The 23,739-nt window shown below is 37.5% G+C and overlaps 1 protein-coding gene across 1 annotated transcript; it reads left to right on the top strand.

The window, feature by feature from the left end:
• The first annotated feature begins 8,135 nt into the window (after positions 1-8,135).
• Positions 8,136-15,999, top strand: LOC306851128 (T-box transcription factor TBX2b). The gene is made up of 7 exons (XM_079387239.1): positions 8,136-8,934; positions 9,732-9,999; positions 11,143-11,289; positions 12,343-12,419; positions 12,601-12,767; positions 13,339-13,946; positions 14,547-15,999. The coding sequence occupies exons 1-7, from the start codon at positions 8,573-8,575 to the stop codon at positions 14,979-14,981; spliced, it is 2,064 nt and encodes a 687-aa protein (XP_079243365.1). The 5' UTR covers positions 8,136-8,572; the 3' UTR covers positions 14,982-15,999.
• The last annotated feature ends 7,740 nt before the right edge of the window (positions 16,000-23,739 follow it).

Here is a 23,739-nt window from a genome sequence, read left to right as displayed (position 1 = left end):
GCCTGAGGCTACAAATCTCAATCACTTTGTTTGAATCACTTCGCCTTTGTTTAGGGAACTGTTTTTTTATCATTATGAATCTTCCACAAGCTTCAGGACAAAGGCTGACTTCTTCCGTCTCTGCTTTAATTGCATGTGTGTAAGCTTTGTGTTATGAAATTATAATGCGATTATATAGATCAAATGCGTTTATTTGCGATTATATAGAGTAGCTGAATTTTCATTTTCCAGCACAACTTCACCAGGAATTTATCAACTTTAAAAATGTTCTCTTAAAATATTGAACTTGTGAAATTAATATTTTAAATGCATAACTTTGCTATCAAATAGGAAACCATATATAATAACAGGTAATTTTCTTATAGAAAAAAAAAATTCTTATGCAACTTGACCTGATGCAGTAGGCAGATAGTATCACAAAAACCCACTGTTTTGTCATTATGGTGATCTTTATTGTACTGATTCAAACAAGCAGAGGGATTTTGTATGCAAAGCAAAAGGGTATTTTCACTTTTCCATCCTCACCAGCATCTTCTCATCACTTCCACCTTTTAAAACACACACACACACATGCACACAATCACCCTTATACAGTAATGCTTCCCACAGTGTCTCAAAGGCGACGTGAAGCAGTCCTCTAGACAGTGTGGAAGACAGTGGCAGAGCTCACACTCTCCGTCTGGGAAGGTCAGCCCTCGTTCCTCTCTGTCTCCCTCCAGACCGCCAGTGCCACCTTATCACCGGAGTGACAGCCTATAAATACCAACAGAAGATAGCAGGCATTTCAGTGAGGAGTGTCAGAGGTTTCTTCCTCTCTGCGGGGTCAGAAGGCTGCTGTGCAAATTTGTACATTTAGTTAAAGAAACAATATATAAACAGTGTGCTGTTTAGTCACTGTGGCACTGATACACAATCTACCATGAGTCAATCTGTCAAGGCTTGTTGGCAATCCATGTAAGATTTGGTAGCTGTTTGTTCCAAAACACTCCTCGAATCCTCCACACTCCATGTATCCCAATGGGAATGGGCTCCATTCAGTAACAGTCGACTGCAGGTCTCACCCCCCTTCAGAGGTCATGCATCCCTTAACTACTAACTAAACTAATAAACCATAAACACAAAACATAAGATGTCTTTAAAGGGGAAAAATTAGAGAACAAGAACTTAAACCACCTTAGAATAAGATGATCTTAACATGTTAAACAAAAATCCAGTAACTTGTTTTTCATCTGCATAAAGATATGCAAATAAAAGCTTGTACTTTAGCTTTGCTGATTTTATTTGAATTATGCATGTTTTTAGAGTTTAGTGGACAAGTTTTTACTAAAAATAAAAAAGACATCAACCTTGTTCAAATTTTTAAAAAGTTATTAATATACATCATTCAGGTAGCCTAAGTGTCTCACTATATTTTGTTAGGCTTTCAGTAGAGAACAATCTTAGTCAACTCTGTTATGATTTTGTACAAACCTGATATTTATACAAATATCTTGTATTCCATAATCAGAGTTAATTTGTCTTAAACACCTTGTATTGTCACGAGCTTAAACACAAGGCTTGTAATATTAAATTAAATGGTGTAATATTAAATTAAACTGTCAACCTGTTACCTTTTTTTTTTTTAAGGCTATAGCCTACCTATATCCCGACATGTTATTTACATTTACATCCCACTCGTTATATTTTAAAGACTCTGTCTGAAATAAATGTTGAAGAAATTCACTTTCACAAAATTAAAAAAAATGCAAATTATTCGCGCGGTTCGAGTGAGCTAATGTTCTCCACATAATTTATTTGCTGTATTCTACAAAAACCTATACGTCATGCATCCTTACACGAAAAACAACAACAACGTGTTTCCAGGAGCTGGTTGATTGGAGGTCGTCTGTTGCTTGTCAATCAGACGAGGCGTGTAAAGCACTCATCTCCACAACTGTTGGGAGACAGTAAACTGGATCATATCTGGCAGCTCCTGGAGGACTAAAGGGGACAGTGTTGACATTAATGTGTGACATACACTATTTTTCAATTAGCTGCTGAATAGCCTCGATTAGATCAACTTATCTTCAGGATCCCCACACCTCATCATCGGCGTCCTGATCGAAACGACGGGCGTCTGTTTGCTGCTTACAGATACAGTGAGTTTTATCTTGAAGCCATTATCATTGAATAGCGCCGGATTCATTGTGAAAGGGTAGTTATTTTATATTATCGATGTTACTACTTTCCCTTATCTCGTTTCCTATTACAATGACAAGTTGAACTTTGAAGCAGAAAAACATTTAGTATAAAATGCATATAAAGTGTATTTAAGGTCATTAATTATAAAGTCGGAAACTTGCAAATCGTGCATGCAAATATAATATAGAAAACACTACTGGACACATTTCTGATTGGAGGTGATTAAATGACTGAAATGCCTTTGTATTTTACATTTGTTCTTTGGAGAGAAAAAATACGTTAGGCTATTTGTTGATAGTGAGTTAATATAATCACCACTAAGTAATTACCTAGATGTGCAGAGTAATAAAATCTTCAGTCTTCGTATTGCTGTTTTAAAACAACAGGAGAACTGCACGTGCCGCAAATGAAGAGTAAATAAACATTTTAATGAATGATAAGTCTAATTTTATTCCCCTTGCGGCTATACGATACGATACACTATCTACAATATAAAAATTAAATTAGTCTAAATTGCCATTTTTAAAGAAATTTGTGGTGCCAAAGTTAAAATATGCTGCAAATTAGTTCATTACTGATTTTACTAATCGAGTAAACAGACAGAAATTGTTGTTAAGGGTTAAATGAATGGGAACAAAGATGTTTTAACATAATGATGAAAAACGTTTAGTCATAAACCTGTTTAGTGTGTCATTACATTAGATGTGAAGGCAATATATATTTATTTTTTTATCAACCACAAATAACTCAAATTTACAGAGGGGTGAAGCACTTGTTGCATATAAACGGAGCATGAGGCTTCATCGCTGAAGGGGAAATGATGGGCTCAGTCAGCATCACACAACACAAAAGCTCAGGGGACCGAGAAAGTCCTGTGTGGGTGTATGTGTGTGTGTCATCATAAAGGAAACAAATAAATCACTGATTTAATTACTAATACAGTGTGATATTTACATGTATAACCTTGCTGTTCACACCTCTACATATCAGCTTCTAATATATGTTAGATGTGTTAGTTCTTGTGATTATAACATTTTTTAGATGTTTTGGGTTACATAATCAACAGGTTATTGCTACTGCGACTAAAGCATGAAACAGAGCCTGTTATTATTTGCAGTTGGTACGGATGTAATGTTTGCAAAATACAATTATCAATGTGTAATAGGCTACTTAACATTATTTATTATAAAATAACCGAGCTAAGCGCTCAGTGTGCTAAACCCATGCTTGAAAAAAAGATTAAATTGAGAGAAAAGACCAGGATTTCCATACTAGACAACATTTTATAGTTTGCTTTTGTCTCTAATGATGACACTACACGACACAGAACCAGGTAAACCTATTCCCTGAGGTTATTAGAGCGCCCCCACCTGTTACCTGAAAAAGGTGTAGCTTCCAATAATCAACAGCCGTGCTTTGCCTAAATCAATTTAAGCGTCTTTTTAAAAAAAACAAGTCATTTTGAGTGGATTCTGGAAGTTCAGAATTATTAAAGCATTATGGGGAAAATACTGAAGGATTTCCTGATACTATTGGATATTTAGTAAAACACTGATTGACCATTTCCACCAAGAAAACTAAAAATATATAAAATATCTGCATATTTTGCAGCGATTGTTGTTTGATCACTGATGCCGGTGCATATTTATGTACTCGAATCTTCCTTTTCCCCTAAATACCTAAAACCAGGTAACCTGTCAGGATCTCTACACACTGTCTTTATCACTATTATTAAATGACTAAAAATATAAGTGAGACTCGCATTCAAACGCCGTCTGTCTTAGAAAATGACAATTATTATATAAATATGAAACAATATTTTTCTGTTTCAAAACGTTCAAACGTTATGGTGATCTGTATATCTCTAATATGAGTTTGTTTTTTGGTTCTCATTCATAGGAATAATGTTTTGTAGTAAATCCATTGAAATCAACAGGTTTATGTGAGGATTGGGATGGGGTTAGCATTAGCATCACCTTGGAAAAAAGACTATTTGAGATCTTCGCTGTAGCCTATATAGCAGCAACATGCTACGTGTTTTATAGTTTTAAGGAATGGACGTTTAGATTTGTGGAGTATACTATTGCCAATATACTTTTGGGCAAAAGGAGAGTGGGAGAGAAGAAGAGAAGAAGCAGAGCACCAGGGCTGTCTATAAAATTGTTGTTGCGCATCCATCAGGTACAGCCTATGCATGTCCAGAGGAGGTTCTGCTGACTCAGTTGGGTGATATGCGAAGAGCAAATTGTACAATTTGGCAAAATAAGCACGAGCAGATCAAATACACTGTCCTAATGAAAAAGAGGAGACGTGGGGAAATTTATACAGGGTGTGCGTGGATGGGTAGTAAGAATGGAGGAGAGAGAGCTGGACGGAAAGGAGGAGGAGAGAGGGGGCTGCTAGCTGGTGGAGGCGCTGGGTATACATGTGACAAGGGGAAATATGAGGGACTTTGACAGGTCTTAAACGGTCTGGCGCCAAGGCCTCAGTCTACTGGCTAAATATAGCAGGAGAGATGATGCAGAGAGATGATGAAAAGATGAAAAGAAGGAGCAACAATGTAAAAGCAGAAAAAAAGAGCAACGGTCATTTAATGATCAGCCCTAGAGGATCATCTGGTTTCATATATGTGAAAGGTATTGCAAAGGTTTGCGTTATCTTTTTGCAGGAACATATTAATTTCCTTAGAACCTGGAAACACAATTAGACACATTGTCTTCCAGCGGACACCGTCTCAAGGACACAGAAGCTGACAGAAGCAGATCATGCATTAAAGTTTGGCACCAGGCTATTTTTAACTACTGAAAATGTTCTCTGGTCGAAGCTGATGCACATAGACACTTCTCTACATCTCCTGACAAACTTTTAACGATGTTGTTTTTTTTTCATCATTACAATTATTCGGAATACAAGTGGTCATTGGTTTTCCGACGCCTCGTTGTTTTGGCAGTAAACAGTGGCAGTGCTGTGAAAAGTTTTCCAGCATGAACGCTTTTTAAATGATGTGTGATAAGAGCTCAGCGCATGATTACATTCTTGTCGGTTTAGATGTGTACAGCAGGAAAAATAAATCTGGCGTAATTGCAGAGACTTTGTTGATGTGATTACTTCCTTAAGTATATACATAGAAAACCATTACCATTTCCATGTGTGGTTAATCTCTTCCCAATCCAAATCACTCTCTGTCGAAGTTTTAGTCCAGAGATCAAACGAGACTATTGATTAGTCCTGTTTCAACAACGTGCTGCAGGTAACACGTGTATATATTTTCATGAACGATCTTTAATATTTACATCAAATGCACTAGGCCTGTTGAATAAAGGTAGAAACGGTGTTTTCAGTGTGAGGAAAAAAGTTTAATCACTAAACCAGGAAGTACACTGATCATAAATTGGCAGCTTCTCCTCTAGAATGTGATTTTATTTTAGGTTAACATATTACAAGCTTTTTTTGGTTTGTCAAAATGATGTTCGTATAATTAATTAGACTTTATTTAAAGTTAACACTTTATATTCTAAATTACTATATGTATAGGAGTGCTTATTTTAATCTCATCAGACATTTAGCATGGCTGTTAATGTTAGCTTTAAATAATGAAGATGTCATATCAGGAGACACTACTTACTTTCTTGTTTGCCATTTCGTTTGGCTATATTTAAATATTCTTCATCATAAAAGCAGAAAAACGTTTTATTATTATAATGTCATACAATACATTTTTTACATGTTTCGTTCGTATCAGTATTGATTTATTTTTATTCTGTATTATGTTTATGTGGTATTATTTTCACGACTCTTAAAAGAAAATCGTATCCTATTTAAATAATTAGCATACCTGTCTGGTAAAGGCGTGCATATCCGCATATCCCATACTTTAGTGTCAGTTTCATTAAATCCCGCTTTAGCTCTGTGTCTGTTCACTCGTGGCTTCGGCAACAAGTGTCTGCCTACTTTGTCACTGCTTTCTCCGTTTGCGGCGTGGATTTAGATATTCTTATGCAGTGTTATGGTGTGAATGTGTAATTTAACTTGTCAACAGACAGTCATGGATTTGCTAAACATGTTATGCGTGTTATCCTTGATTAATATTTAATGTTGTTCAATTCGAAAACGCGCAATACAATTATTTTTTACAAAGACCTTTTAGCTGTTTTAATGCCATTATGGCGTGAGAGGCAATCCATAATTCTCTCTAAACCATTTCATGTCCGATTCAGTAAATATCACAAATCGTGCAACTAAATAGGCTACTAAAGGCTATTAAACGTCCTCACTGCCGTTTTAAAGAACAGCTGCAAAGTAATCAAGTTTCTGGCCAGCTGTTGGCATAAAAAAATACACTGATTTTTTACTTTGTAACTTTTCAGTATTTTATAAGCAATATTTAATCACTCTATCAGGTCCTCTCTGGCACAGTAAGGGTTAAACATACAGCCTGTCATCATGTTCTGTTGATTTGTATCGAAGTGTAAAAGTGACAACATTCCGCAACCGGTTGAATCCGTCCGCACAAAAACATAGATTGGACATTGATGCGTTTTGGAAATATTGGAACTATTCAGTGCGACATCTGATCGAAAAGTATACACTGAAATACTAACTTATAAAGATCACACAAGTCATTTGGAGACAAAGAAGGCAAGCGCAAGCCAAAAGTTTGGCGTAAATGCTAAAAGGATTGGAGTGCACTGTTAGAGGATTTTGGAGTAAATATGAACTGACAAGAGACGGTTCTTACAGCGGAACGTCAGCCGACTGGCGCCAAGCAGCTATCTAACAAACCCAATCCAAGTAAATCTAGAGTCCACGAGTGGATTTCTTAAAGGGATAGACTACATTTATGGCTCGACCCACTGCTAAAACTACAGGTCGAAAATAGATGATGAACATTTAGTGGCGTGGCACTTAAACCTAAATGCATTGAGATGTAGCCTATGTTATTTTTCGAGAACAGAACGGAGCATACACTTTCATGCGCTCACCTGAACATTCAGCGTTAGGATCAATAAAATACATGTAAATTCATGAATACAATAGCCTACCTTTACATTCCCTCAACAGTTTGTCTTTGTATATCGCGACATAAATGGAGTAAATAAAAAAGTAATATTAAAAGTTAACCGCAGATGCCTGTTAAGAGTTAACAGTTAAGAGTAATGCAGCACTCACCAAATTTATCTTTACATTGGTCTTTAGATTCCATCAACTGGCTTCCTCTTTCTTCAGTATAAGCGCCTGGCTGTGCGCTTTGAATGACCCGGGGCAGAATTTAAAGTACCAATGTCCCATTATTAGCTGCTGTTCCTCACATGAAGTCTGTCGCGACACACGCAGGAAGCACGGAAATAGTTATTCACACAGTGAAACGTTGAATTCAATTCATACGCACAACAAGGCTCTTTAGCTGTGAGTGTACAGTGCTATATTATGAACAAAATACTCGTACGGTACAGCGAAAAATTAAACGTCATTTGGTGTGTTCCTGATATTTTATTGACTATTGCGAATAGTTACTCAATTTATAATGTTTTAAAATGTGCTACCAATGAAAAGCATATCATATTTTGCGTTAAGCATAACAATATGCACTTTTTGTTAATTTACACGTCAGTAATCTTAATTCCTAGTTTTCAGTGTATCGGAGGGTGAGTTTGTTCCTCGAACAAGGAGGCATCGTAATTATAAAGCGCAAGCCGACCGAGGTGCAGTCACCACCGGCTAAGCACTGAGGGCTGACCCGGTGCTTGGCTCGGAGACGGGGGTGGGATTTCCCGATCTTTTCTGTCATTGGTTAATATTTTATTCTGTTGACATGTTTTCTTACTGCTAATGCTTCCGACACCTTCTTGTCCACCCCCTCTTCTTGAGCCTGACCGGAGCTGTCAAAACCACGCCTATGGAGGCCCACAATTGGTCCAGAAAGCGTAAAATCAGCAATCAAGGGGGCTTGGTTCATTAGTGCTGGGATCAGAGCAGGAAGGACATGTGAGATAGTTACAGTTGTACAGTGGACAGGGTAAGATCTAACCATTTCAACTCCGTGTTGCGTAGAATGACTGCGCTTGAATGGACATCCGCATCGAAAGAGTAATCTTTTTATGAGAGCAACTGTTGGAGAACAGGAATCCCCAAATCTGCCTTCAAAGCGTCGTTGCGCTCACTTTGACTGATATTATTACGGGGACTTCGTGGAAACTAGCAGCTACGGGAGTTAAAGTGGAAGATCCTTACCACTGTCTTTACTCGCCTTTTCGCGATTCACATTTTGCCAAAATTGCCTTGCTGCGCTTTTCCTCCTCGTAGTGAGACAATCTATCGTCTGGATACGCGCTGCTTTCGCCAGAGAACACCACTAAATATATTTTTTTCACTACGATTGTTGGATGCACCGATGAGAGATCCAGTTTTTACAGGGACTGCGATGGCTTACCACCCTTTCCACGCTCACCGGGCAACCGACTTTCCCATGTCAGCTTTTCTCGCGGCCGCGCAACCCTCCTTCTTCCCGGCGCTGACCTTGCCTCCCGGGGCTCTCACAAAGCCGATCCCGGACCATGCCCTCTCCGGAGCCGCGGAGGCTGGGCTCCATCCGGCTCTGAGTCACCATCATCATGCAGCTCATCTTCGCAGTCTTAAGAGCCTGGAGCCAGAGGAAGAGGTTGAAGACGATCCAAAAGTCACACTGGAAGCGAAGGATCTATGGGACCAGTTTCACAAAATAGGAACAGAAATGGTTATTACGAAATCTGGCAGGTGAGTTCACGGTTGCTCTATTTTTAGTCTTTTGTTTCAGTGTTTATACGAGGGAATGCTATGATGCACTCAGCTTTTCAAATATATTTCACAATAAATTATCCGTCTGTTGCACGGACGTTTCGGTCGACTGCTGTGTAGTACAGCAGGCCCAGTAAATTCATTACTAAATCTGTCTTTTGCACATCGCTATCGCTAGCCATTTTCTCTTTATTTCCCTATTAATGTCTTGCGCCTTGAACTGGCTGACCTAATTATTGTCAAAGAGACTGTAGAAATGAATGTCTTACTGTCAGAGCATGTGTACCTGAACGATTCATCTGCTCATTTGACTTATGAAAACGAAATGGGGAAAGTACAAGCTATGCGTATTCTGTGGCTAGCAAAAGGAAAATAGCTGAGGCTTTTTGTTGCTTATATCAATGCCAACAAATATTGACTTTCAAGGCACGGTGTGGCACAGTTAAATCGTGCTTTCATTTATTTCGTATAGAGAAATGTTTCTCTCGGTCTGCTTATACTGAGGTGACAATAAACTATTTTATGTAAATAACCTGCCACTTTCATGGAAGATTTAAGTCTTGCGGCGAGCTAAATTATCTGCAGCCAAGTGAAATGTTAATATTTGTTGAACGTGTATTTTTTTAGTGCGGTTGTTTTATTTAAGAAATCTAGCTAAGGTAAACAAAACGTTTAAATATTATTTGGTTGTGTTGTTAAAACGTTAAGCTTGCATCTGCCCACATTTGCAAAGAAAAAAAGATTTTGATTTATGGACATATTTCCTTTTTCTACAGGAGAATGTTTCCACCTTTTAAAGTCCGCATCAATGGACTCGATAAAAAAGCCAAGTATATTTTATTAATGGATATTGTGGCTGCCGACGACTGCCGCTACAAGTTCCATAACTCTCGCTGGATGGTCGCGGGGAAGGCCGACCCGGAGATGCCAAAGCGAATGTATATACATCCGGATAGCCCAGCTACTGGAGAACAATGGATGGCTAAGCCTGTTGCTTTTCATAAACTGAAGCTAACCAACAACATTTCGGACAAACACGGATTTGTAAGTACCTTTTTTTTTAATAACCCGTTTTTTGTGTTGCATGTAGGCTTGTTGTAATTGTGTGTTGCTGCGTAATATATAAATATAAACTTACTGCCATCTGTGGGCTGTAATGCTTGCGCTCGCAATGATTGGGCATGCTTACAATTTCGCTGTTTATTCCTGGGCGAAGAGAATTATGGATGTTCTAAAATATATATTTTAGCTTAGGCCTACTTAATTTCTTCGGCCCATGTACAATTCTTTACTGTCGCTACATTCATTTCTTTCTTTGTTTCGGCAAGCTTATAAACCAGATATTACGTATTAAGCCAATTTTATTCGTTATGAATAATAATCAAATTGACAGCTTGGTTATGTAATGTAAATACTTCATCCTGAGTTTTTTTTTCTTGGCCACTGTTACTTCTATTGTTTATGATAGGCGCAGAGCGCTATAACTTTTATGAGGGGGGTGGAAGTGACAAAAAAATTAGGTCAAAGGACGCATAGAGACCTTGAATCACGCTACAGTAAATGAGTTTACAAATAGAAACAGTGAAAGTGTAATTTGGGCTGTTTTGAGTAAGCGCAGCAACAAATTGCATGTATAGCGACATGTGCATTCTCTGATAGTCCAATGAACAATGTTGAGACGAATGCAACGATGCTGACCAATACTCTATACGTGAGCATGCAGTCAAATATAGCTCCCTGCTCCCTTACGCGACTTCCAAACAAATCGACTGGAAACAAATGAAACATTTACATGCATGGCACAACCATTTGATATTTGTACAGTCAAACAGAAAACATATACATTTTTTGTGTGTATGTGTGAATCATCATTTTGTTGTTGTAAGGCTCACTTAAACTGTACAATTAATAAACTCTTATTTTTTATGTATATATTTCAGATTTAATTTGTGTTATAATGATAGCACCACCAAATAACTCATGTTGCATGTTCGCGTGACTGTTTTCTGTCTACCTGCCACTGGCACAGGCCTATTGTTATGTGATTTAACCTAAGAACAATATTTCCACTATTACTACATATATTATGCGGTATTTATTGTCTAAAACGATTTTAAAGACTAATGATTTGAATGGATAATTATTTTGACAAGCACTAATGTTTTCCATTCCTCTCCTTCTCGTTAGACAATCCTGAATTCAATGCATAAATACCAGCCCAGGTTCCATATTGTGAGAGCCAACGATATTCTGAAGCTTCCATACAGCACTTTCAGGACATATGTTTTTCCTGAGACCGATTTTATTGCTGTCACAGCTTATCAAAACGACAAGGTATGTAGGCTAAGCATATTTTATTGAATTGAAGCAACCGTGCTGTGGACCTCAGATGTGCACTATACAATATACAACTTTACTATGTTCGCATTTTTGCTTTTGTTCTGTGATGCGTTTTGCATGCTCTGCATTTGATCGGATTTATAGCTTATGCTCACTTAACAGAAGTAGTAGTAGAAGGCCTATATTAAATATATGTAAAAGTGTATCTCTAAAGCATTTCAAATTCCTCGTGTCCAGTGCTGCTTCAAGCTACTGCTCATGTTAATTGTAGTCTGTGTCCGAGGGGCCTAGTGAGCTTGTCGGTATCGTAAAGTTTATGACATAGAGTCACAATCGATTAGCAGGCACTTAAGCTCGCCGGTTTGTCCGGGAGCTACACACTCTAAGGCTCAGCAATCAAAGCGTGTCAGTTGGTAAACGCAAAAAGCATAGGCCATCTAGCTTAGCTATCTATGAACTTTAAGGCCTTGGTTTCTCCTGAATTTATAGCCTACAGCGTCCAAATCACTTGGGCACAACGAAAATCGTTCTGTTACATCGCTCTGTATTTTCATGGAACTTGTAAAAACTGGCAATGCTTCAAACCACACTATTAATTATTGATAGCAGGTCGGCGTCACTCCTCTAGTTCGCCTCTCTTGTTCTCTCTGTTGTGCTGTAGAGAATACCAGTTTGATAAATGGAAAATGTTTACTCGTGGAATTTTCTCAGGGGGGTCGTGATTTGATCTTTTTCATTAAACATTTTTAATAATTAAATGATCACTCTAAAGTAGTCTGTGTAGCGTGTTTAACGGTGTTGGGATAATAACTGATGATCACACTACTTATAAGGGCTTTGCTTTTCATGCATTTAAATCTGAATATTTTACTTGTAGATTATGCATTCGTGCAGTAAAACATTGAAAACAATACCACTACTACGAGTAATAATATTTTAATACTAATAGACTGGTGCTGTATAATTGTTTTAACAATGTAGAAACAAATTACGAATAATATAATATACGCATCCTTTTTTTTCTTTTTTTTTTTGCTTTGCATTCAGATAACACAGCTGAAGATTGACAATAACCCCTTTGCCAAAGGCTTCAGAGACACAGGGAATGGAAGAAGGGAAAAAAGGTAGGTTTTGAAAACTTTATAGTTCACATGTATTACGCAATGTAAAATGGCTGAAGAAACCGGATTCAAAGTCTAGCAAAATGTTTAGATTTCAACGGGTTTATTTATTATTTATTTTACTGTGTGATGTGGGTCAACTTATGTCATATTTCCTTTTTTCACTTTTTTAATTTTTTTAAAGGAAACAACTGACCCTTCCATCATTACGCATGTATGAGGATCAATGTAAAGTGGACCGTGATGGCGCGGACTCTGATGCTTCCTCAAGCGAACCTACAACCGGCAGAGATGCTGGTCATTCACCTGGACCGGTTTCCAGCCCACTTAGATTTAACCGGAGCAGCAGAGGTAGGTCTAAATCTATGAATAAATTATATTGCTATGCTTCACGATCACTGAGAGGAAACATGCCTAAGTGTCATATCATTTACAAGCCGCTGTATTATGCCTTTAGCGTTTTTCAAAACTACTTTAATAATTGACAAAGTAATTTTAATAAAGCATTTATCATTAAACAAATGTGCTGATAAAATCAATTTCTCAAACAAGGTATACGATGAATCAGACTGGAGCAACACATAAGGCTGAATTAGGTTTCGTTAGATTCACATTACGAAAACCGAACATTCAAATCTAGTCCGTTTTTTAAAAATTGGATAATTATTTCTATTTTATCACAATTATTTTCAGTTGTTCTTCTAGTTAGCAATAGTATTATTATTTTAGCAGTCTTAGAAAGTAGCCTATTATAAAGTGTACAAAAATGTCGTCGGCTTGTCAAACGTTATGAAATTTAAGCTACGATTAGGCGACTCTAAAACGGTTGAACAAATTACAGCTATGTAGCCTAAGTAGGCCACTGTATTACATTTTTTTGTTTTGAACATGTGGATGAAAAAAGTATTTTGTCCCACCACAGACGAGAAAACATGCACTGATAGTGAGCACGAATTGGACCACCAAGATGAGCAGTGTGGTGGCTCCAGCAGTCCTGGACCAGAACCTCCATCTCCCTTCAGGTCGAGATGTGAGGACCGAGGGCGGGAGAGGCCTGTTCTGGAGAAGAAAGACGATTATCCGGACTCCCGGAAATCAAGCGATTCCATATTTAGCATAAGAAACTCGGAGAAAGACAAACCAGAGAACAGGCCAAGGAAAGACACCGACTTGTCGAAGAAGGACACGGAAAACGGTGGTCTTAGCAGCAGTAAAGACAGCTTCTCTCCTCTAATGGTACAGACAGAGAGTCCTTCACATTTTGGGGCAGGGCACCTTCAGAGTTTGGCGCTTTCTGGCCTACACAGTCAACAGTTCTTTAACCCACTAAACACCGGACAACCTCTATTATTCCACCCCGGACAATTTGCAATGGCACCTGGAGCGTTTTCAGCCATGGGCATGGGACATCTATTGGCTTCAGTGTCAGGAGCTGGTGGTCTGGAGAATGGAAGCCTGTCGGTCCAGGGCACTGGGAGCACCCCGAGTCCTTTTCCCTTTCATCTATCTCAACACATGCTTGCCTCTCAGGTAAGGGAACTCTCGCCATTAAAAATTAAATCTAGGCCTATCATACGCCCTGTCTGGTTATGGAGGCACGTGAATAAAAACAGGCTATGGGTTACAGTGATATGTTTTTTTGCAGAGATGCTTTTGATTTAGCTTGCATGTAAATCGCAATAATGGCTGTCGAACTTTTCTTCGATTTTTTTTTTTTTTGCATTATTTACACAACCATAAATATGTAAACTGATTACAAAACTTTAGCTATTGAATAAATTCAGATACAGATTTTAAAATATCTCAAATTGTTCTTGCAAACGCGTATTATTTATTTAAAAAAATGATTTGTGATAACAGTGACGTAGATTGATTGGCACGTATTTTCGTTACATCTTTGTTTTTCAGTTGTCACAATCAGCAATAATTTCTTGTTGCGTTTGTTTCTATGCGTCCTAAAAGTCCATAAATACGCCTTCCATTGAAATCAGATGGACTGCGAACAGGTGGCACTAGTTAATCTGCGCAAATACTGGCTCTCTGAAAATTCGCCATGTAGCAGATCCTCACCTTTCAAACTGTTGCATGTTCGGTGTGCTAAAAGTCGCTAACTAATGTCTCTTATTACAGGGCATTCCGATGGCAACCTTCGGTGGACTTTTTCCGTACCCCTACACCTACATGGCTGCGGCAGCTGCAGCGGCTTCTGCCCTTCCCGCGAACAGCAACACGGCCTCCTCGCTCTCAAGGAACCCGTTCTTGAGCAGCTCCACTCGCCCTCGACTGCGATTCAACCCTTACCAGCTCCCCGTGTCGATCCCTCAAAGCACAAACCTGCTCACCACCGGATTGCCAAGCGGCCTAAACCCCTCATCCGAATCATCTAAATGCGGTAGCAGGGAAGCGAGTCCTGCGCCTGATCACAAATCGGGGGCGAGTCTGAGAAACGGCTCACCTAAAACAACAATGAAGGAATCCATCAATGAACTTCAGAACATCCAGAGACTAGTGAGCGGCCTAGACAGTCAGCGGGAGACTTCCTCACCTAGGGATTCGCCCAAGTGATCAAGCATCCCCAAACCTATCCAGGGCATGACTTGAATTGCCAGAGGATTTTATTTAGTGGTTCTCTGCGAGACATTTCATTACGTACTGTTTTTGCGCATGGATGACTGGAGTGGGGAAGAAAAGCAAACAGCAATCAACAAGTAAAAATTAGTAAAAGAAAACGTTGGACTTGATGCTCTTGGTGGTGGAGATCTGCGTAGGAAGCGCTGCGAAGACAATCTCTGGTGTAGCCTAATTGACTCTTTATAGAACATTCTGACAAGACCACACCAATCTATAAAGAAAGAAAAAAGGAATTTACAAATAAAATACTTTTTTTTTGCGTAATGTCAGTAGGATCACTGCTGGTTGCAATATCTAAATGGTGATTCATAAAACCTGTAGACTGAAAACATCCAAGCTACATCCAAAAAGGAAAATAAAAAAAGAATAAAAAAATAAAAAGGATATTTCAAAAGGGATTGACATGACAGTTGGACCTTTAGTTAGGTTAAATCCGACAGACAGTTGTACCTGAACTATTTAATGTAATTATTAATAAAAGAAACTTAATTCTGTAAATAAGCTACAAGGACCTAAGAATATGCAAATTGGTATTAATTTATTCAAAGCTGTACATAATATTTAGAGTTTAACTCGTTGCATTTTCTTTTCTTTTTTTCATTTTTCACTATGGCTGTTGTAAATGAAAGCTATAGCGTTTGTTGTTTGGAGACAGAAGGTGTTCCTATCTGTGATGCGTTGCTGTTTAATCTGCCTGTGACACATCATTGCATTGTAGCAGTCGCTGTAAAACACTTATCACGCTGCGGGACTCACAAGGATTGGGAAGCCTCAGGTTAATGTACTCCAACAGAAGAGACCCACATTCCTCTTCTTGAGCTGAGTTTATATAAAGAAATATATGAACGTGTCCCGTTGTGCTGGCTGTCCGGATTTTTCTGTTGTTGTTGTTGTTGTTGTTGTAGGATTCTTTCACAATTTCAATAAAAAAATCAACGTGTTTAAATATTTTTACATTTATGGCGCTATGTTATCTCAATGATAAGCGGCACACTTATAATGACATAAATGAATTAGGTAGGCTATGTAGTTTATGCGAAGTTATAACAGGTCACTGAAAATGTTTTTAGAACAACGACAAAGTGATAAAAAAATACAATTCCTATGAAGAAGAAGAAAAAAAGCAATATTTGGATAACTGCAACATACAAGCAGAAAGAAAGTGTTAGCCAGTTTGTTTTAAATAGGTCAGCCACACCCTCACTATTTGTGATTAGCCTACTGGTCACATGTAATAACAATAAACGTCATGTTTTGTAAGAAATAATATGTGGAAATTATTAAGCAGAAACACTTACAAATTCACCATGGTTTAAAGGGGTTTTCAAAAATGCAGCATAGCAGCCTAGCCAAAGCAAAAGCTACTGCGCCCTCTGTCGTAGACTCATGTTCCGGATTATTTGACCCCTCATCAACATCAGATTTTAAAATACCGACCGCTACAACCGTAGCATAGTTGTTTTATTAGGCCTTTATGGGCACCTGCAAACAATTTTGGTTTAGGTTTTTGTTTATTATTATTATTATTATTAACATGAAAGTAGTATAGGCTAATAAGCCTACAACTGCAACACATAGCCTTACAGACCTAAAATATTACGATAGCATATTAAGAGCAACAGCAACACAATGCTCTATATTGTAGGCTACTATAATAATAATAATAATAATAATAATAAACTAAAACTACATATCCATAAAAATGTGAAATAATGACAGTGTTAGCGTTTATTTATTTTGTCAGATGATTCTGATTCTGATAAAAATTGCTGAAGTGGCTACTGTTGCTATGGTTACCTCCTCAGCTAACGCGGCTTCCGCTAGCGTCAATTTACCGCCAGGTAAACAACTTATTACTTACAATCTAATTTATAAAGGTTAATCTAACTAATAATAATTACAGACTAATCATAATAATAGATCATATTAATAAATATACTACATCATTGTACAAAGACCAGAGGTCTAAATTTGAACCCTTTATCGTTTCCAGCGTTTCCTGCGGAGTACAATGCAACCTATTGTGTTGTTTTAAGCCTATTTATAGTCGTAGAACTGCAATGTACGAGTATTTATAGACAAAGCTTGACTCGGAAGCAGAACTACCCTCGACTCTCCCCCCCTCTTTTCCTTCATTCTCTTTCAGCGACCCAGAATTGTTGTGCGCTTTTTGGCACCGACCATTAACGGTTCGAGCGCGCCCAGAACGTAGTCTATGCCGTGGAGCCGTAATGAGTTCATAAACTGCACAGCAGAGTAGAAATATTAGGGGGAAACTACTCTCATGTTATAGTGAAAGGGTTAAGTGCTGCGGATAGGAGGTTAGGGAGGATGAGAGTTTGGACGCCCAGCCACTTTGGCAGCAGACAGCCCTTTGTCCAGCAACCGGCGCCTGTCGCCTGCCTGCCGGCCATGCAGCTTCCCCACACCCGCGTACAAAGGGGCAGATCCCGAGAGTTACGGCTCCTAATTAGAGATCCCCCTTGTTTCACTTCTTTTCTTTCTCGTGCTATAACCACAAGCCCTCGTTTTCATTAAGGGGCCTTTGTTAAACGCTGTTATATTCAATTAACAGACCGAGCAACGCAAACTAACTCTTTGTCAAAACTAATCAGTCAATGACCAATCAATACACTGCGATGACAAGCAATTACGGTTCTGGTACTCGACAAAAACCAGCAAGTGTTCACATATTTAGCTTTAAGTCACCCAAATCGGAAAGTGAGAAGGACCGAATCTTCAGCACACAGGCCGAAAGTGACATAAAGTGTAGAAGCCAATTACTAGTTGTTTCGTTTATATTAAGGAAAAAACAGACAAAAGGACCATTGACAACGTCGGGTTTCTCACAGTCGTCTGGGTGAGTTTTTATCTGATCTGCAGAAGCTGAAACTGAACACTGAGAAGCTTGAAAATCTATGAAGGCACTGAGGGGTTGAGATGACTTGTTGCTGATATCATTCAATTTTATGGGCCCCAGAAATACCATGCAAAAAAAGAGCAAGAAAGACCCTTCAGGCTTATTGCTATTTAAAATAATAACAGTAGCCTACTGCATCAAAAATTTTGCTCACATGCACTTGATCAATCTCTATTGCATTATGTGACTTTTTTGCAGAACATACAGTCTGTGCACAGGTTTATATTAGTGTAAATACTAATATTTCACTGTTAAAACACCTCTCTACACCTAAAATGACTTGATTAATGATTAATCATATAATTAATATAGTATGCCAATATTAAAGGTGAGCAAACACGCCACCTAACATTGATTTTAAACACAAAGTTCAGAATGTTCTTAAATTAGAATATATGTTTTAAAATTCCAGTGTCATATTTTTGACACGTGTTGGGTAAACGAGTGAACAAAATAAAACCACACTGAGATACATTCAGTCAATGGTCAACTTTATAAGGAATGTGGATTTTAACTTAAAAAGTATTTTCAGAAATGTCAAGCCAGGGCACAATTTCACATATTTTAAATATTTAAATTTGTACAGTTTATTAAGTACAACATTTGCTAGCCAAAACAATGGTTCAATATTTCTTTTACATTGTTGCTGGATTGTTTCACTTTCAATGAAAAGCCTATAATATGCTGTTCAATGATGACAACTTACCCCGTATAGAGTGACTTTGTATGTTCACTGAAATGTACCTTTTTGTTTTCTAGGCAATAACAGTGAAAATGCAAACAAGCATTACTGTAGCCATGACGAGAAGAATGTGGCTTTCAAAAAAGTAAACTACCCTGATAAAATATTCAATGCAGTAAAAATGTGACAGCTAGCACCGGTCCTGACAAGCTATGAAGTTTTATTCCTTCTCTGAACGTGGGTGGTGAGTAGCAGTTGGTTTCATAATGTATCAGGTAAGACAAAGTGATTTGATGGATTTTTTTTTAAATATTACAGTGCTCAAGACAAACGTAATTCTCATCACACCTCCTCGTTGAAGCGTTCAAGCTTGAGTGAAGCTGTCAGAATCTGTGTATATCCAGGGAGGAGCCTCATTCTCACACAGGTTTTGCATTTAGAAAGGCTGATGATGAGTTTCTCTGTTCTCATGTATTCTTTCAGTGCATTTCAAAGGCATTCACACACAAATCACTTTTTGATCAATCAGAATAAATAAAATCTGAACAAGGGATCCATCGCCACCTTCTGGACATATTAATGAATATAAGCAATTGGTAACATTAAATGTCCACATTTATGTTATTGGTGCATGTAATTCATAATAAAAGTTAGAGATGATCACAAATTTTGTGGAAATTACAAGGGCAGGTAGCTGAGAATACATTATGTACAACAAGAAAACAATACACGAGTACAATTCAAAATCCAACTAATAATTTTGTATCTATTAAAAGTCCAAAAAATCAATAGGAAGAAATCGCAAGGCTTTTCATGTAAAAAGATAACAAAAAATACTTTTAGTGAAGGAATGTGGACAGATTCCAATCATTGTGTTTGTAAAAAATGTATTGTAAATTATTAGACCCAACACTGATTTTTTCATATTGGCCTTAATATCACTCTAACCTTCAATTTTTTTTTTTTTTTTTTTTTGTTGTTGCTTATAGAAACTTATTCATGTGAAGTTACATATCATCCAATGAACACAAACCACAAAAGGCCTTCCTCTGAATCCAGTGGGTTGTCACCATGTAGAAAAAAAAATCAGTCCACCATTTATGCAGTACATTAAACCACCACTAGGTGTTGCAATAACCTTCTACCTTTTCCTTCATTTTTGTGCAAATCAAACAATTCTGCCTCATAATATTTTTCTTTACCAACCCAAACCTGAAAAGATTGTAAATACTTACAAAAGCACTCAAAATACACGCATCTAATGGTACAAAATCCAAGATTGCTTAAAAGAAAAGATGCACACTGAGTGAACCCCACCTGAGAGGCATTCAAACATAAAAATAAGATTTTAGAAGGAATACAACATCAAATTTAGCTTCTTATTTTAATTTATGCTATAAAATATTCACCAAAAGACAGAAATAGGACCAACTGATATTATTTTGAAAAACACAGACTGCAAAAAATAAAAATAAAGACTTTTCTGTTGAATCTCTCACTGCTGTTCCAGGTAACAGAAAGAGATAAATGAATATCACTATTAAGTCACCAGAGTGGCTCAGGCAACAGGCGTCTCCAGAATCCCACCACAATAGATGAAGTTAAAGAGGGATTTGTATGTCTGACCCATACTTGCCAGCTCAAGTCCTGCCACAGAGACGAACACAAGAGATTACTAAAGACTAACAGTTGATCGTGATGAATGAAGCGACAGGCCAGGGAGGGTCTGAGACTAAACTAGTCAGCCCTTCTCAAAACATACAATTCTCTCACACTTATAGCGTACAGTGTATGCATACATAGCCTAAATCGCCTGGGTAGTTTCTGGTGTGTTTTATTAGCTTGCTAATTTTTAAGTTTTGAACTGATTAAAAAATACCACAAACATTCAACTTTTTCTGTTTTGCTCTGGGTCAGAGATGATCAGAGAGGATAATGCCTTTGACGCGCATAGAGAAAATCTGCCAGGTCCATTAGTGCTGGAGCAAAATCTGGGAGATCAATGTCAAGGGTAATTTTAAGGGTCTCTGTTTTTTTTTTTTAAGGATTATATCCTCTGATATGACTGTTTGAAAATTATATTATGAACCTTAAGGTTAAGGCAGAGTCTATGCCAGCATGCCCTGACGGGATTCATCCAAAGAACAGAAATAGCAAATATATTACCACACATTATAATAAATGTTATCATTTAAGGTGTCTAAAGTAAATTATTTAAGGTTAATAATCATTATTACTACTAACTTGACTAAATTAAGTTGTCATGTTGGCTAAAACACAACATGCCCCACTGGACTTTAAATATAGTATTTTTAGTAGTTGATTAATTAATAAATGTATAATTACATCGTAAGAAGGACAGCTTAAAATAAAGTGTAACCATTTACATTTTTTCTCTCCCTTTGGTTTAAGGAAGTCCTACATTAAAAATGTAAATGTAAATGACTTAACCAGCGTAGTTGTTCGCAAGCTTTGCCTTTGCTTACGTAATTACACCAGGAACCACAATAAAACATGTTTCTTTTAAATTATAACCTCTTGAATCAATCTTGTAAAGCTCCAGTGATGTTTGGGATACCGAAACACAATGTAAGGACCACATATAGCTATTAGCTAATGCATTTGAAGTACCGTTAAACTTAGTCCCGTGCCCTGTGTCACATGGTCAGAGGTCAGAGAGCAGCGGTGATGCCGGTGATTAGCATGAAGTATGACTGCCCATGAGCTATGTGATGTCTAATAGCCTAAGTGATAAAGACACTAAATGACTCAGCAACCGATTTGCAATGACAAGCATAATAAACAGCTGAAATCAACTTCTGGCTAACTGAAACACAACAACTGCTAAACTGCAGCTTTTTATTGCAACACAAATGCATGCATATATGCATTTACATATCTGTTGAGTATTTAATGGGATTTTTATATAAACTGTTCTTTGAGTTGAAATTTTGTGTTTATTATAGATAATTAGCATTTGTGCAATACTACAAAAGCATACATTAGAAAGAACTCTTGTTTGTTTTATAAGGTTGTTAATGCTGCAGTTTTAGTCATATTGTGAGGCTAACAGATAATTCAAGGATGCATTTTCAGTGAAACTACAGGAAACATATGACCCATGACGCCGCACATGTTGATTCTTTAGAATGATGCCCTTCCCAACTTTCCCTTTTCATCATTTCCACTTTGCAAATCAATACTGCAGCAATACACAAATGTTTGTTGTTTGAAAGCAACGGTGCTTATGGGCCATGTGCAGGTTTTTCCTTGAGGCTGTATTCAAATTCTGAGGCAGAAGATAAATTATTCTGTCTGTAGCTGACAGGTGCTGAAACATTTGAGAATGACACCTGTGCAAGTCACACGAGGACTGTAAGGACTGAGTTGGGAGTTAAAAGGAGAATGGAAAGTATATTTTATAAATTGATCTATTGTTGTGCGGTAACATGTTTGCATTTGGACAGCAGCTTCACAAAAACACTGAACAGAATGAATGGTTTTAAAATGTGCTATAATTGACTTCTAGATGTATTGTATGCAATGCTAACACAAATACACCTACACAAAAAAAGTGTAGTTGTGAACTGTGGCCACGAAATGCAAGTTCATGCATTTGGTTTTCCTATGAAGTTGTACTGCTCTTCTCCCCGTAACCATCTGTGCAACATCATATTGCAAACAAGAGATCATCGTACTGTAAGATCTATCAATGTACAGATAGGTAGTGCCTGTGACCAGAGTTTGACATGGGTGTGAGGCTAAATAAACCATTGAGTTTTTACAAAGATTTGTACTACAGCACCTTCTCTCGATGACAGCCTTGGGCCAATGTTTTGCTAGCTTTCAACTCCAGCAAATCCTGTGTATAAACGGTCCATTTTTGATGATGAAATGCTGCCATGTGATTGTGTATGAGCACAGTAACAGTACCTGGCCCAAAGTGGTCATTTGGTCATTTCCCGCCTATTTTCTTATACTTCTCGGGTTAAAAAGTCACAAATAACACTACTTGTGTAATAGCGCAAAAGGTTTTGCTTAATTAAAAAAAAAAGTTTACTTACATTTGGGGCAAAATTGTTCAATTGAATGATAAAGTTCGCAACGGAACACGTGTCGTAAATTAAGCTTGACAATTTAGGCTGTAAGACTTTCCTTCTTGTTCCATTATAACTTTTAATAGCTTAATAAGATAAAAAGAACTGTGACCTGACCATTTTCAAATGTTTTCAATCACATAAAATACCACAACCAAGCAAAATAAGTCATTAGAAAAGCAAGACTTGATCCAACCACACTGTGTTTTGAACCCTGTTTCTCCAGCTTAATCAGACACAGTCTCTTTTCCTTAATTGGACATTCAGTATGGTGTGTTGAAAAAAAGACCTGTTCAAGAAATGTTCAGGACTATATAAATATATTTGTACGCCATACTTTTGTGCCAAAGGCAAAACCAAACCATCTGTGGTTAGATGGTTTATCCCACTGATCAGTGCTGCATTAGTCCAACGACAGAGAGGCAATTTATCTAGTCCTCTGTAACTGAGCAGCCTGAATAGAGCAGGCATAGGACGCACATGACTGCCATATTAATATTTCATGACAGTTGATGTCATGAATAGTAACGGGCTGTATACATAAATGACACTGAATTAAATATCTTAATTATATAATCCTAATTTTTATGTCAAATTGAGTAAAAATAAAAAATGACAATACAGGGGAACGTTTTCAAGACTCAACACCATACAAAGCTACAGTGTAGTACTGTATATAGTTACATACCAAAGGCCTATAACACTGAGTAATTCTACTATTGATATATCAAAGTTCAGATGGTTCACATCACATACTGTGCAGGCCACGAGAGAATTAATAAACACTTGATAATACCGGGCAAAACTCATTGGCTTACATTAAATAATGATAATATTAATCCTTCCCAGTTAAACAACCGAATCAGAACACTAGATCATTTTTACTCATATTTAAATACGTAAGCTAATTAAACCAATTGTAATAATATGGAAACATAGCCAAATGAAAGGATTTGAGATATAAAATGCTAATTCAAAGCATATGTACTCAAA

Source organism: Barbus barbus, assembly GCF_936440315.1.
Source record: "Barbus barbus genome assembly, chromosome: 31".
Classification (NCBI taxonomy): domain Eukaryota; kingdom Metazoa; phylum Chordata; class Actinopteri; order Cypriniformes; family Cyprinidae; genus Barbus; species Barbus barbus.
The sequence above is the reverse complement of the archived record's forward strand: the minus strand, read 5'-3'. Positions and strand labels throughout refer to the sequence as shown.

Bases quoted from the DNA above. Each gene is read 5' to 3' on its own strand.
- LOC306851128 (XM_079387239.1), top strand. From the start codon at position 8,573: ATGAGAGATCCAGTTTTTACAGGGACTGCGATGGCTTACCACCCTTTC. The intron at 11,290-12,342 runs GTATGTAGGCTA...CTTTGCATTCAG, and splicing joins CAGCTTATCAAAACGACAAG to ATAACACAGCTGAAGATTGA. The intron at 12,768-13,338 runs GTAGGTCTAAAT...GTCCCACCACAG, and splicing joins ATTTAACCGGAGCAGCAGAG to ACGAGAAAACATGCACTGAT.